At 45.8% G+C, this 13,258-nt stretch overlaps 1 protein-coding gene across 2 annotated transcripts in view; it reads left to right on the plus strand.

Annotated features, from left to right (window-relative positions):
• Window positions 1–13,258, plus strand: part of megf6b (multiple EGF-like-domains 6b) — a 103,909-nt gene that overhangs the window by 57,143 nt on the left and 33,508 nt on the right. For both annotated transcript variants that reach the window (XM_042088401.1, XM_042088402.1), the window contains exon 5: window positions 5,594–5,716. In XM_042088401.1, coding sequence (XP_041944335.1) covers window positions 5,594–5,716 — 123 coding nt within the window. The remainder of the gene's footprint in view (window positions 1–5,593; window positions 5,717–13,258) is intronic.

Consider the following 13,258-nt stretch of genomic DNA (forward strand, 5'->3'; position numbering starts at 1 on the left):
GGACAGGGGGGTCTGCTGCTCAGACACCTTATGCTGATCAAAACCAGATGAGAACACAAACTTAGGAAGCAAAGCCACTGTCATGGCTAGAGGAACAGAGGACCTGTGTGTGTGTGTGCGTGTGTGCGTGCGTGCGTGAGTGCGTGCGTGAGTGCGTGCGTGAGTGCGTGCGTGCGTGTGTCTGAATGTGCATTTGCATTTGCATTTGTGTGTGTGTGTGTGTGTGTGTGTGTGTGTGTGTGTGTGTGTGTGAGTGTGAGTAAGCGTGCGTGTGTGTGTGTGTGTGTGTGTGTGTGTGTGTGTATGTGTACTGTCATGGCTGTGTGTGTGTATGTAAGAATGCAACAGAGGAGTAATGCAGTAATGTATGGTGGTCAGAGCAAGGATGGTCGGAGAAGGATGATGAGAGATATTTAGTTTATGTAATTTATTATTATATATACTCTTTTGATCCCGTGAGGGAAATGTTTTTACTAATTAAATTATGTACTGAGACTTCTGTGCAGAATAACATGTAACTTACACATCTGCATTCATACTTAAACTCATAACAATTAGATGTCTGGATTTAGTCTGTTGCTGTTGGCTTAGCCTGGAGTGCTCGTTCAGGAATCTGTAGTTAAAAAACAACTCTCCCATGTCTTACACACTAGAGGCCAACTGAGCTTGCATTTTAGCCTGGAGCAGGGAGCTTTGACCCTGGCAGAGCTGGCTTAGATTGCTTTAGACTTGAATCTCTGTTGTTGTGGAGCCTTTCCCTGCCTGCGGGGATTCAGGTAAGAGAAATCATGTGTGCATCTTCAGTGCATTGCAAGCAATTTAGGTCTTACCGCAGATACCATGGACACAAATCCCTGCTGGAGGGAACAGCTTATGGCTCAAATGACGATGATCTACTAACTGTGGTGGGTTTTGGAGTGATGCTATCCTTGATGAAGTGACCGAGGGATTTAAAGGTTTTGAGAGATTTAAAAGCCATGATTGTTAGATGTTTTGTAGCCTCAGCACTGTGAGATAGTGAAAACATTAAGTGAAAACAACTCAACTGAATCAAGTGTTCTTCCTCGTCCATGGGAACTGAAGGTGTTTAGTCCACACACCCCACACACAAACACACTTTCCTCTCCTCCACACCCCCTAGCTGAGAGAAACTAATCTTGAGGGATGACGTCTTTCCTTACTCATGCTGAACACGGGGCAGAGGTGCATCCATCTGTCTGAAATCTCCACCTAACTGACAAGTTGCAGGCAAAAGCAATAAGCTGTGTGCACTTGTCGTGTCTCAGCAATAACAGTAGCTTACTTCGAGGCAGAGGCACGAGAGGAATTCAGTGCAGCCGTTACTGGTCTGTGTCTGTGGGGACTTATCTGGGAGGCCATCGCTGCCTGAAGATTCTGCGGGCTTTTTGATTTATTTAGGGGCCATAAGCATTTTTATGGTCCAGCACAATTGCGTTTTTATGGCATGCTGAACATGTGCTTTAGGCCTTTTGCGACTGAGAGAAAATGATGGACAGGTAGTGTCTTAAAAGGGAAAGATGAAGGTGGGAGTGATTAGTATGGCAAGGAGAAGTTGGGGGGAGAGCTCACTAGTGCCCCCTGGAGTCAGGTGTGGGTGATGCCTGTTTCAGAACATCCAGGCGACCCACTCGTGATTTCAGAGGGAGATAGTGCCACGATCGTACATCACAGAAGACCAGTTTAAGATTTCTATAACAAAGTTATAGTGAAGAACACATTCTCCTTTATGTTATAATTTCAGCTTGTACTTTTATTCGAAGCACCTCATAATGTAGCGGAAAATGCATGTTCCTTACAAATAGCTCCTGATACGAATGTCTCCCAGAGGCCCTAGTCCAACCATTGCTACTCCCTTGTTCTTCATCTGCTGTGTGTGTGCGTGTGTGTGTGTGTGTGTGGGTGTGGGTGTGTGTGTGTGTGTGTGTGTGTGTGTGTGGATACATGCATGTTGGTGTGTGTTGTGTTTGTGTGAATGCTAATGGGGAAGTCTTATTTCCACACACCTTCCCTCTGTGATTTCTCTGTGGACAGATGCATGTTGACCTTTCCTGCCATCACCCACGCATCAACCGCAGCCGTTAGTTTCCATGAAGCATGAAGTGACTGATCCTCCCTCACATTAATACATGCACACATAACCAGACAACCTGTCCTCCCTCACACACACACACACGCTCACAAAGACTCCTTATCCGCACCATCACAGGTGTGTGACCTGAAGGCTAGCCCTCCGACACCTTCCCCCCACACCTTCCCCCCAGTTCCCTCAGGGTCCCCAAGGGCCTCTCTTTCATGTCCTTGACCAAGAGGTCAATTGCTCTGCAACAGAAGGTCATGACCATCCGGAGAAGGAATGTATCAATCACACTCTTATGCCTCCCCTTTATATGACTTCCAATGCATCTGTTGAGATGGCCTCAGTCAGTGTCCCCACCCACACCTCAGCCCCTCCACTCCTGATGAAGCACTGACAGACTCCCTCCAGGGGACCAGTGGCCTTCTTCACAAAGACCTCCCAGTCCCAACAAAAGTAGTTCAAATGTGGAACACCCATAGAGACCCGTGTATGTCAGAGGATATATAGACTTTGATATGCAAGAACTCAAAGACAAACGTTGACCAGTGTGTGAATATGCACGAGTGTGTGTGTGTTCTAGTCTTAGTGAATGTGTGTTCCAGTGTGTGAGTATGTATGAATGCATGGGTGTTCTAATCTTAGTCAAATGTGTGTTCTAGTGTGTGAATATGCACATCTGCGTGTGTATTCTGGTTCTTAGTGAATGTGTGTTCCAGTGTGTGAGTATGTGCGAGTGAGTGTGTGTTCTAGCCTTAGTCAAATGTGTGCCAGTTCGAGGACGCTTGTTGCTGTTACTGCAGAAATCATATGGTTGCCATGGCAGTGCCAGCCACTTGTACTTATCTTGGCATGTGATTTGTTTGAAGGGCACTGGAATGGCTCTTTTAGAGTGCTCTGTAACTTTCATCCAGCATGTTATTTGGAAAGGCAGATTAAGGGCTTTAAATTGAAAGGTTAACAAAACCTTCTTAACAAAACACATACTGTAGCTGTCTGGCCATGTAACACGTCTGCCTTACACCAAAGCCTTGCGAAGTCCGCCTTTGCCTTCCAAAGTAAAGATGCGCATAGACAACTCCAGGGGCTCTTATGTTCTTTCAGTCTTGCAGTCCAAATGCACCCGACCTCAAATATTTGACGAATTAAAGTTTATGAGGCAAACGCTGTTAATAAAAATCCCCACAGATGAACGCCACAGTAAGAAACAGCTCGCTTTGGTCCAACGGCGCTAGCTCCAAGCTGGCCTAATTGGTTCTCAATGGTCGGAGCACCTCGAGGTGGAATTCCATTCAATGAGCCGATCGCACCCCTCGCACCCCCTCTATTTGGGCCCGTTCTCACAGTGTTGTCCAGTAATGCGAGCGAGTGAAAGAAGGCGATTTGTTGTGGAGGGAGGGAGGAAGGAAGGCTGTTGTGGAGAGGGTGTCTGGCTCGTTTGTTGCCCAGTGTAAACATGTGCATGTGCTTAGAGCTGGAAAGGAGAGGAGAGCTAAAGCACTGGGCTTTAATTAGCTCCTAGTTAAATAAACACATGTAGTGTGCCAGGCTATCCTGGGAACGGCCTGTGTGTGTGTGTGTGTGTGTGTGTGTGTGTGTGTGTGTGTGTGTGTGTGTGTGTGTGTGTGTGTGTGTGTGTGTGTGTGTGTGGATTGATGGATGTGAATATGCATTCCTGTGTGTTTGTATGTGTGCGTGTGTGTGTGTGTGCGAGAGAGAGCAAGCAAGCCAAGGGATGATGGAGTCTCTCGCTGTGAGTTTCCTTTTCTCAGTTCTCCCTGAGGGAGCTGTAGAGTTCTCCCCCTGTGCTTTTATAGACTTAGAGGAGGCCGCTGAGGAGCTGATTAGCAGAGCCAGGCCAATGCACCTCACTCAAAGACTCTCATACATACACTCACACAATCACACACACACACACACACATACACACCGATACTTGAACGCATGAATACACTGATACACAGTTGATTATATGAATACATACACCACACACATACACACACATTTGCCATCATGAGGTATTGATGCACATACCTGGTGTCTGTAGCTGTCTGTCCAGTAAGAGTGTTGGCAGACACTCTGCTCTGATACCCCGTAGGTTTCATCTGAAAACCACAGTATACATCACATTAATGATTTCACATATGGAACAATTTCATTCAAAGTATATATCAGTGCTTATATGGACTGCTTATATATGCGTGCGTGTGTGTGTGTCACACATCACTGTGTTTATTCATGTATTTACTATCATAGTTTCAGTTGTGAAATGGCAGTCTGTTGTTTGGTGAATCAAACCACAAATAATGGATAAGCAAGTAAGTGAATTAACAGATTATTGCTGTGGATTTGGCAATAACAGCAGCTTTAGTTGTGGTGACATTGAACCAATCTGGCAGCCAGATGTCAGGTCAGATTTGAGATGTATTGTCATCCTCAGCTTTAGAGAGCTTTCCGAGATCTAAAGTTCCTTTTCAGGCACACCCCCTGTTGAGTCTTCACAGATTACACGTCACCTACACTGCGATTACACTTCTGAAAACTACACACAGCACTTAGACGTATGCACTCAAACGCACACTTTTACACACTACAGTGAAACACAAAACACATCCAAATAGCCTGGCAGCCCTGAAAATAACACATTCCCAGCACACCACTGACAGATCCACACAGCCACACAGTCTGAGGAGCACTGAAACACAGCTTTGACACCTCTAGAAATGTACAGCTGTCATACATTTGCTGCTCTGGTGCATTAGTCATGGCCTCCTGTTGAAAGCAGTGTGAGTGAGTGAAGGGCCTTGTCCAGGAGACCATTCGCCTTTCATTGGTTGGTTGCATTGCTTACATCCGAGTTGCATCATAACTAGAGGAAAACGCTTAAATGTGCACTTTGAGGTTTTATTTTTTCAAATAAAAAGACGTCTCTATTAGGGGAGAGTTTAAAGGGTCGAGCGTGGCAAGCGGTCGGCGTTCCCTCCACTCGCTGGACGTGTAGCGATGGAAAGATTATGAGTGGAAACAGCCTCTAATTTGTCATGAATTTCCACAAACCGCTAAAAGAAGTTCTGCAAGGCTTGCAGAAAAAAAAAATCATATAGCAGCCCAGAAATGACTTCCACAACAGTTTGGATGAATTGCCATCCAAAAACTTAAAGTGTATAATTTCATTCAGTCATTTTGCAGAAGCTTTTATTGAAAGTGCTATAGAATAGTGGGAGAGAGAGTGTTATATGAGCCATTTCAACTATAAAAGCTGCAATTAAAGTATGACCATGGAGCTGCAAACACCATTTAGCCTGAAACCTACAGAAGCAACTCGTTGATCCATACAGTACCACATCTATTTGTTCTATTTATTTTCCAAATAAAGTACACAGAATTGAATAAACATGTATACCTCTTTGAGGATGTGTTTGATTGTGTATGCCTGACCTGCAGCTTTAACCTGTTGTTTGCTGATCTGATCGGCTATCCATTGCTTTCCCCTGCCAGATGTGAATGAATGTGAGGAGACCAACGGGGGCTGTGAGGCGCTGTGCTGCAACACCATCGGCAGCTTCTACTGCAAGTGCCCAGCTGGACAGGAGCTCAAGGAGGATGGGAAAACCTGCAGGGGTGAGTGCTGCTTCCTGGGGCATACTGATGGGGCATACTGATGGGGCATACTACTGATGGGCTCTGTGGCAGGACTGCTATGAACATGCCCCCTCTCACCTGTGTAGGGATATATTCACTGTGCTGATTAGATTAGATTAGATTACAGTTGTAGATTAGATTCAACTTTATTGTCATTGTGCAGAGTGCAAGTACAAAGACAACGAAATGCAGTTTGTGTTTAACCAGAAGTGCAAAAAAGCAGAAAAATGCAATGTTATACAAAGTATAGACAGATGGTGCATAGACAGGACAAGAAATATAGTGCAGTGATCAATGTGAAAAGTCAATTCACTCCCATAGGCTCTGTAGAGACACATGGACTTGTCTGGCATGTAGCATGCACAGCTACATTTTACATTGAAATGGACGTACATGTGATGACCTGACCAGTGCAAAGGTCCATTCCATGGTCCTAATGTACCTGTAAAGGTGTATTTATGCACATGCCTTTCCAAATGTTGCATTCAGGTCTATCTAAGGCCTTTGTAAGGGCATACTCACACTATGCCATCCGTACCATACCCGAGTACGTTTGAACCACAAAGTCTGATTAGTTTGAACAGTGTGATCGTTCCGTACCGTACCCGGGCACGGTACACTTATCCGTGCCTGGGTCCGCTTGAGGAGGTGGACTCGGGCACGGTATGGTTGGGCTTATGATCGCGACTATGCAAAGATTCTAAAGCACAGCAGCTCAACCGTGCCTGGGTGTAGTTTGATACTCGTGCCTAATGTGAGTATGCCCTAGAGAGTGTCCTTACATAATAAGTTTACAAGCCTCACGGATCTATGGAAGGAATTCTGTATGGGAGCTTAATGTTTTGAAATACATCATGAAAAACATAATAATAATAATAATAATAATAATAATAATAATAATAATAATAATACATTTTATTTATAATGCACTTTTCATCATAGATCTCAAAGTGCTAGACACACACAGTATTTGTCCATGTGCACAGAGACAGTCTTCCTTCCTAACCGTCTTCTCTTCTCTTGTTACTGGAGCTAGAGCTGAGCCCTGGGTCACCCATAGAAATCTCTCCCCACACCCTAAAATCTTCCCTAAAATTGCTCACCACAGTTCAGTAGACAGACACCCTTGTAACACTCTAACCGCAGTGCATGAGATGCCCAAGAACGCTTACCACCCCCTACCCTTACTCCCTCACCCCTCTCCTCTACCCCTTGCCCCGGTGCTGCATCGCTGCTTCTGGTTAGAGGTATTTATCCCCCACTGGCTGGTTGCGCTGCAACCGTGCTGTTGTGAGATGTAAACGCGCGGTTACACTGAAAGCGAAGGCACGCAGAGCTTTGATGCCACCGACTTCCAACTACGTTCATGAAGATGCAAAAACCAACCAACCAAAAAAAAACAAAACATATTTCTTTTATTAACAACACTCTATGGTTAAGTGTTGAAATGAGGGTCTGGAACTTATTACAAACTCTAAATTGGTGAGCATTTCCATCTATTTTGTGCAGTTCATTGACTAGCGCCCCCGGGTGATCGGACAGTTGGGTTTCATAGACAACAGCTGACTCCGGGCCAAATCTGGCCCTTATCTGGCCCAAAACTGGTACACATGCAGAGTTAACTGCTGTGTGAGTCAAATGTTAGCAGTTCATGATGTGGTTGCTACTCAGGACATGATGTAACTCATCCAGCTCATCACTCTGATAATGAGTCCTTAAATCATCCTTAATATGTCTGTGTTTGAACAACAAGGGAGAATAGCCAGAGTCTGAGGTAGTCCGTGTGTGCAAGTGTGGGTGCATGCTTGCTTGTGTGTGTGTGTGTGCAAGTGTGTGCGTGTGTGTGTGTGTCCATGTGTGTATGTGTGTATGTGTGCGTGTCTGTGTCTGTGCATGTGTGTGTGTGTGTATGTATTTCTTTATGTGGAATCCAAACACATAGTGAGAAACATGCAGCATAAACGTGCCATAACTGCCTATATGTTACCAGCCAGCGTATGCTGGAGGCTGTAGCTGCACAGACTGTCAGTGGGGCTGGATCTGGGCTCCTGGCCTCCTGGGCTCTGGGTTTTGGCATTATGGCTCTGGGCTCTCATCGGGTTTCACCACCAACCCCAAGCCACACACAGGCCTGATGCTGGGAGACCTGGCATGGCGGCCCATATGAAACACATTACATTTTAAAGCACGTCTATGTCAACAGAATCCCAGCGCTAGACCACACACACACACACACACACACACACACACACACACACACACACACACACACACACACACACACACACACACACACACACACACACACACACACACACATAGGCTTGACAAGGTAAAGCCAACCGTATGGAGTTTTGGGTGCCTAAACCCATGAATCAGAAATCTCTCAGAATGATTACTGTATCAGTTGCAAAAACCCACATTATCCTCTGTCTAAAACCTGGGTTACACTACCCTATTTTACTCCTGATTTTGGCCCCACTTTGCATGCTCTATGTCTCTCCAGATTATGTTTTGGGATGATCTTTGGTCTAATATTGTAGTTGCACAGTTGGATTTAGGACCTCAATTGAAGGTAATAAAAAGCTTAAGCTATATATGACATTCTTATTATCGATTAAGGTGAGTTGAATTCCCACCAAGAAGAGTGAGGAGGAAAGTGTAAGTCTATACTAACTTTGCCTGCTGCATTGGCTCCCATCCTGTTTCTTTCCCCCCCCCCCCCCCCTCTTCTTTATATAGTAAAATGAGACTCACAAATTCAACACCGTTGTTATAAAACACATCACCATGTCAGAGACGTGAACCTTTCAGTGTTAACAGCTTCCCCAGTCTAGGCTGGAAACATCTACACAGCCATCTCTCCCAACAGGCCTACAGTATGCTTATCAGCCCCATCATGCTCTGCTGAACTGCAACTGAGTGGTAACATAAACATCACTCTCCCCGTTTCAAGTCCTGTAACGACGCATGGCGCGTGTTTGTGCAGCTTCGTAAGGAGCAGAATGCCTCCCGTCTGCTATTCTGTACATTGACACATTGGACTCTTCTTGTTGTTTTCTTCCTCTCTGGAAAAAGAAGAAGAGCAGAAGAGATGATCAGGAAAAAAAGAGGAGATGGCTTGGAAACAAAGAGCACAGTGCCGACGTGTGTTTGAGGTTTTGCGCTGTGTGGGGCGATGGCTGCTGGGGCGATGTCATTATCGGTTACGCTCAGCTGGGTACTGGGAGGAGAAAAATAAGCTGCCGGCTCTATACCAGGGCTGGCCCAGATGGGGGCCGGGTTCGGCAGAGCTCTGTCAGCTAACTGTGTCAACTCAAGACGAGGGCCCTTTCCAGTTCAACTGCTTTGAGGACCGATGCCAGCCCAGTGTTGGGATGCGGTGTTGGGTTGGGTTTCCAAAGCTGACCACCCCCCCCCCCCCCCCCCCCCAGTCTTTCTGTCCGTAGGGCTTTGGGTTGTTACCAACAGCAGTGCGGAGGCCTCTGATTGGGTGGGTAGTCTCGGAGTAGTCACAGGGGCGACTTCTAGCTCTCAGTACTAAAAATGGTTGCCAAACCAAGGGCCAAACCAGTTCCCCTGAAGCAGCGTCTAAGCTCTCTTTAATCAAAACCAGTGCAACTCACTCTTCTACACAGAGCCATACTGTTCATCCACATCAGAATGACCTTCCTTGGATTTGTGTGTGTATGTGTGGGTAGATGTGTGTGTCTGTATGCTTGAGATACAAGCATACAGACACACACATTCCATGTATGTGTGGAGTTAGCATGTAGAACCATACTTTTCATCCATTGGCTCAGCCTTGTATGTGTGTGTGCATGTGTCTGTGTGTCTGTGTATCTGTGTGTGTGGAGTTAACATGCTGAACCATATTGTTCACCCACTAGCTCTGCTACGGGTGACAGAAAGAGTTTTGTGGTTGATTCTCTGAACGGTGTTTTATTTTGTGAAATGTCACCTCAGATTTGCTGAAATATTGAAGCGGGCGGCGAGCTTTGGTCTCTCAGTGTTTCTTCTGTTTATTCGAGGCAGGATCATTTTTCACGTCGGTTGCGCCTTGTCAGCCTGAGGAAATTTCGCTAAAAACTATTAAATCCTACCCAGGGTCTTGGATTGGAGTCGCCACGGCGCGAAGCAGCTTGAACCTGTGGAATTCCTCTAGGGCTGAGGGTGTGCTCCCTCAATCAAAACACTTACAGGGAGCCAACATGGTAGAAAAACATGGCAAAGTTAAAATGCTGTATTTATATTAGAAATATATACTGTACGTACACTTACTGTAGAATAGTTGTTTTGTGCTAAATAAGTAAAAAACCTTTCTTCCTAGGAGCTTGTGAGCTTGTGAGGATTTATGCCAGGATGCTGCTGGTTCTATCTCTACCTTATGTCTTGTTTACTTTCGGTGTGCTGGGCCGACCTCCCCTACCCCGCTCGTAACTCTAATCCTTACCTGGCACTACTTGTTGTCTTTCATTCATGCCTGTTACATCAGTGCCAACTAGAAATGCCGGGCTCGTGCCATGCAGTCTCACGCTTGAAAAGAGTCCAGGGAAGATTTATGACAACCGCTGTTGCTCCTAGAGGGATGAAATGCGACCCAATCTAATCCAGCCTGGCCCTGCCTCGAGTTTCCCCCAAAAGGCATAATTTATAGTGAACATTAGGAAATTACGGAGATAGAGGGAGATGCTGATCACTCTTCTTCTTTTAGTTACCGTTTCCAGGAGACGCACCCCTAGCCAGCAGCATGTCTGAGAGCCCGATTCAGTTCTGCGGTTCTCTTTGTTGTCTCTCTGTTCTCTCTGTTCTCTCTCCTTTAGCCATTCTTCTGTTCCTTGTTTTCTCTCTCTCTCTCTCTCTCTTCTCTCTTCAGTCTCTTCTCTACCTTTTCTCTTGGTCAGTATCTGGAAAGTGTCCGGACCTGCGGTCCTCTCCTCGGCTGTCTGTAGAGGCTGATAAGCAGCTGTGAGAAACAGAGGGCGGGCGGGCCGCTCACACTGTAAAAGCCCCCTGGGGCTCCACCAGCCTATCAGTCCCAGAGGACTCCGTCTGCGATGGCTGGCTGTATGAAATGCTCTTTTGAAGTGCCAACATCATATGGCGGTGGAGGAGTATCGGCCTCCTCCAGTGAAGTGCAGATATATTTGGGTATATGCACTGTATGTTCCAAATGCATTGGGCCAGTGGTGGCCTTATCACAAAGGAAGGCTAGAAATTGCCGGGTTTATCACGAGCAGGATATGGGAGAGAGGTTTAGGCTAGACTCTGCCTCAGGGGGACCAAAGCATACAATTTCCCCCTCAAACCTGTCTGGTGAGCGTGATTAAATTACTTCAGTTATCTGCAGATAAATGAATGGATTTGAGAAGGCACTTTCCACTGCGGTATTTCTTGGACCTGCGATTGGCCACTCCTGCCCCTTCAGATGAGTCTGAAATAAACCCGGTCCTTTTGAAATGCGCTGCAACTGATGCGCTGCAATGAGCTTGGCCTGAGAATAAAGAGGCGCCTGCACACGTTTGTAGAGTTTCTCTGTGATTCATGCTCTCTTGTGATGTTTGATTTAAGATCAGATAAAACTGGGCTCCAGGAATTTATGCTGATGTTGTGAAAAATCCGTAGCCGTTTTGGTGCTGCTGATACATCTGCTCATATAATTTTGAAGACACTTAAGACACATGTACACCATGGTTAATATGTGCTTTTAAATCTTTACCTTGGTAACTCTGTTAGAAACCTCACTCGGTTGCCTGCTCGTCTGAAGCAATGTTTATTAAGGTGGTTAGTAGAATGGGAACTTAGTTCATTTGTATGATTCTTGGTACGCTGAGAGAGGACAGTGGGGGGGATGAGGGGAGGAGAGGAGAGAGAAGGAGAGATGGAGAGAGAGAGAGAGAGAGAGAGAGAGAGAGAGAGAGAGAGAGAGAGAGAGAGAGAGAGAGAGAGAGAGAGAGAGAGAGGGAGGGGAGGGGAGGGAGGGAGTGGGACCTGAGAGTGCACGTGGAGGAGGTCTTTGAGAAAGTGTGAGTGAGAGATAGAAAGGCCAAGAGGGGGAAAAAAAGACAGAGAAAGGGGGAAAATAAAAGGGGCAAGACTTTAAATATAAAGCTGAACCTGATGAGGGAGAGAGCGAAAGAGAGAGAGAGGGAAAAGGAATGGGTGGGAAAATGAGTAATTAGGAATGAGGTTTGTCCCTGGTTAAGACTCTAGTAAGCCTGCCTCAGTCTTGACTTTTCAATTGAGCCCAAACAACCAGACTTTTCCCTCTACAGCATCTTTTACTGAGAGCCTCAAGCCCGATCTGATCTGCAGATCTCTAGACGACTGGCTCTTCCCTAGTGGCTAGTTCACCATGGCACTGCAGAACAGGCTGACTATTCTGCTGCTCTGGTTCTGTGCTCACATTGGCACGACACATAGTGCCTATTACTCTCAGTACTGGTACCACCGAAGAAACTACAACTGCTACAACTGCCTTCCTAGATATAACGGCTACAACATGGCATACCTGACTCCAGGTGAGTAGGAGTTTGCAGCATCATATGCATCTGTCTTAAATAATTATAATGCATCAGCATGTGTCTGTATGTGTCTGTTATTAATTACAGTTATTGATAATGAGAGGTGAAGCTACTAAGCGACTAAGCTAAATGGTAGGCAAATAATGTCATCATCTTCTCTTGAATAGCTTGTTTTGATTTGCCCAATTACTACTAAAAATATCCACTTCTTATGTCACACATACTGGTCTGTATGAATGATTTCCCATGGAGTATTCTCTGCAGTGTGTGTGTGTGTGTGTGTGTGTATGTGTGTGTGTGTGTGAGAGAGAGAGTGAGTGAGTGAGTGAGTGAGTGAGTGAGTGAGTGAGTGAGTGTGTGTGTGTGTGTGTGTGTGTGTGTGTGTGTGTGTGTGTGTGTGTGTGTGTGTGTGTGTGTGTGTGTGTGTGTGTGTGTGTGTGTGTGTGTGTGTGTGCGTTTGAGAGAGAGAGAGAGAGAGCAGTAGATCTACAACGATGCTGAGCAGCTTTGTGATGTGAACTTGGCTTTTTTAATGCCATGGCCATTTTACAATCGAATGTACTTTTAGTGATTTGTTATTTAAGGGTAAGTTATATCTTAATATCTTTCCAATAAGGAAACCCTCTTTTGTTGTTCCAAACAAATTTCCTGAATCAAATTGAATTGATTTGAATGAAGTGAGTTCTTAAACTTATTTGAGCTGTTTTAATCAGCAACAGGCACACACTAACACCGAGTCCAACAGCTACTGTGTGTGTGTGTGTGTGTGTGAAAGCTCTGAAAGAGTTAGACCAGAGCCTGGCACAAATGGCATCTTCAGCCAGTTAATATGGCCGTCTCTAACCAGTGGCAGCTGTGGCCTGGGTGGTTTCTGTGAGCAGAGAAGGAGTACGAGTGAGAGAGAGCGCTCCACGTTTTGGGGGTGCAAAGCAAACAAGTGAGCAACGCTCGAATGGAAAGTGAGCTCGGCTCCCACAGGCTGCCGACCCTACTTCTG

The sequence above is a fragment of the Alosa sapidissima genome, chromosome 4, assembly GCF_018492685.1.
Source record: "Alosa sapidissima isolate fAloSap1 chromosome 4, fAloSap1.pri, whole genome shotgun sequence".
NCBI classification, from domain to species: Eukaryota; Metazoa; Chordata; class Actinopteri; order Clupeiformes; family Clupeidae; genus Alosa; species Alosa sapidissima.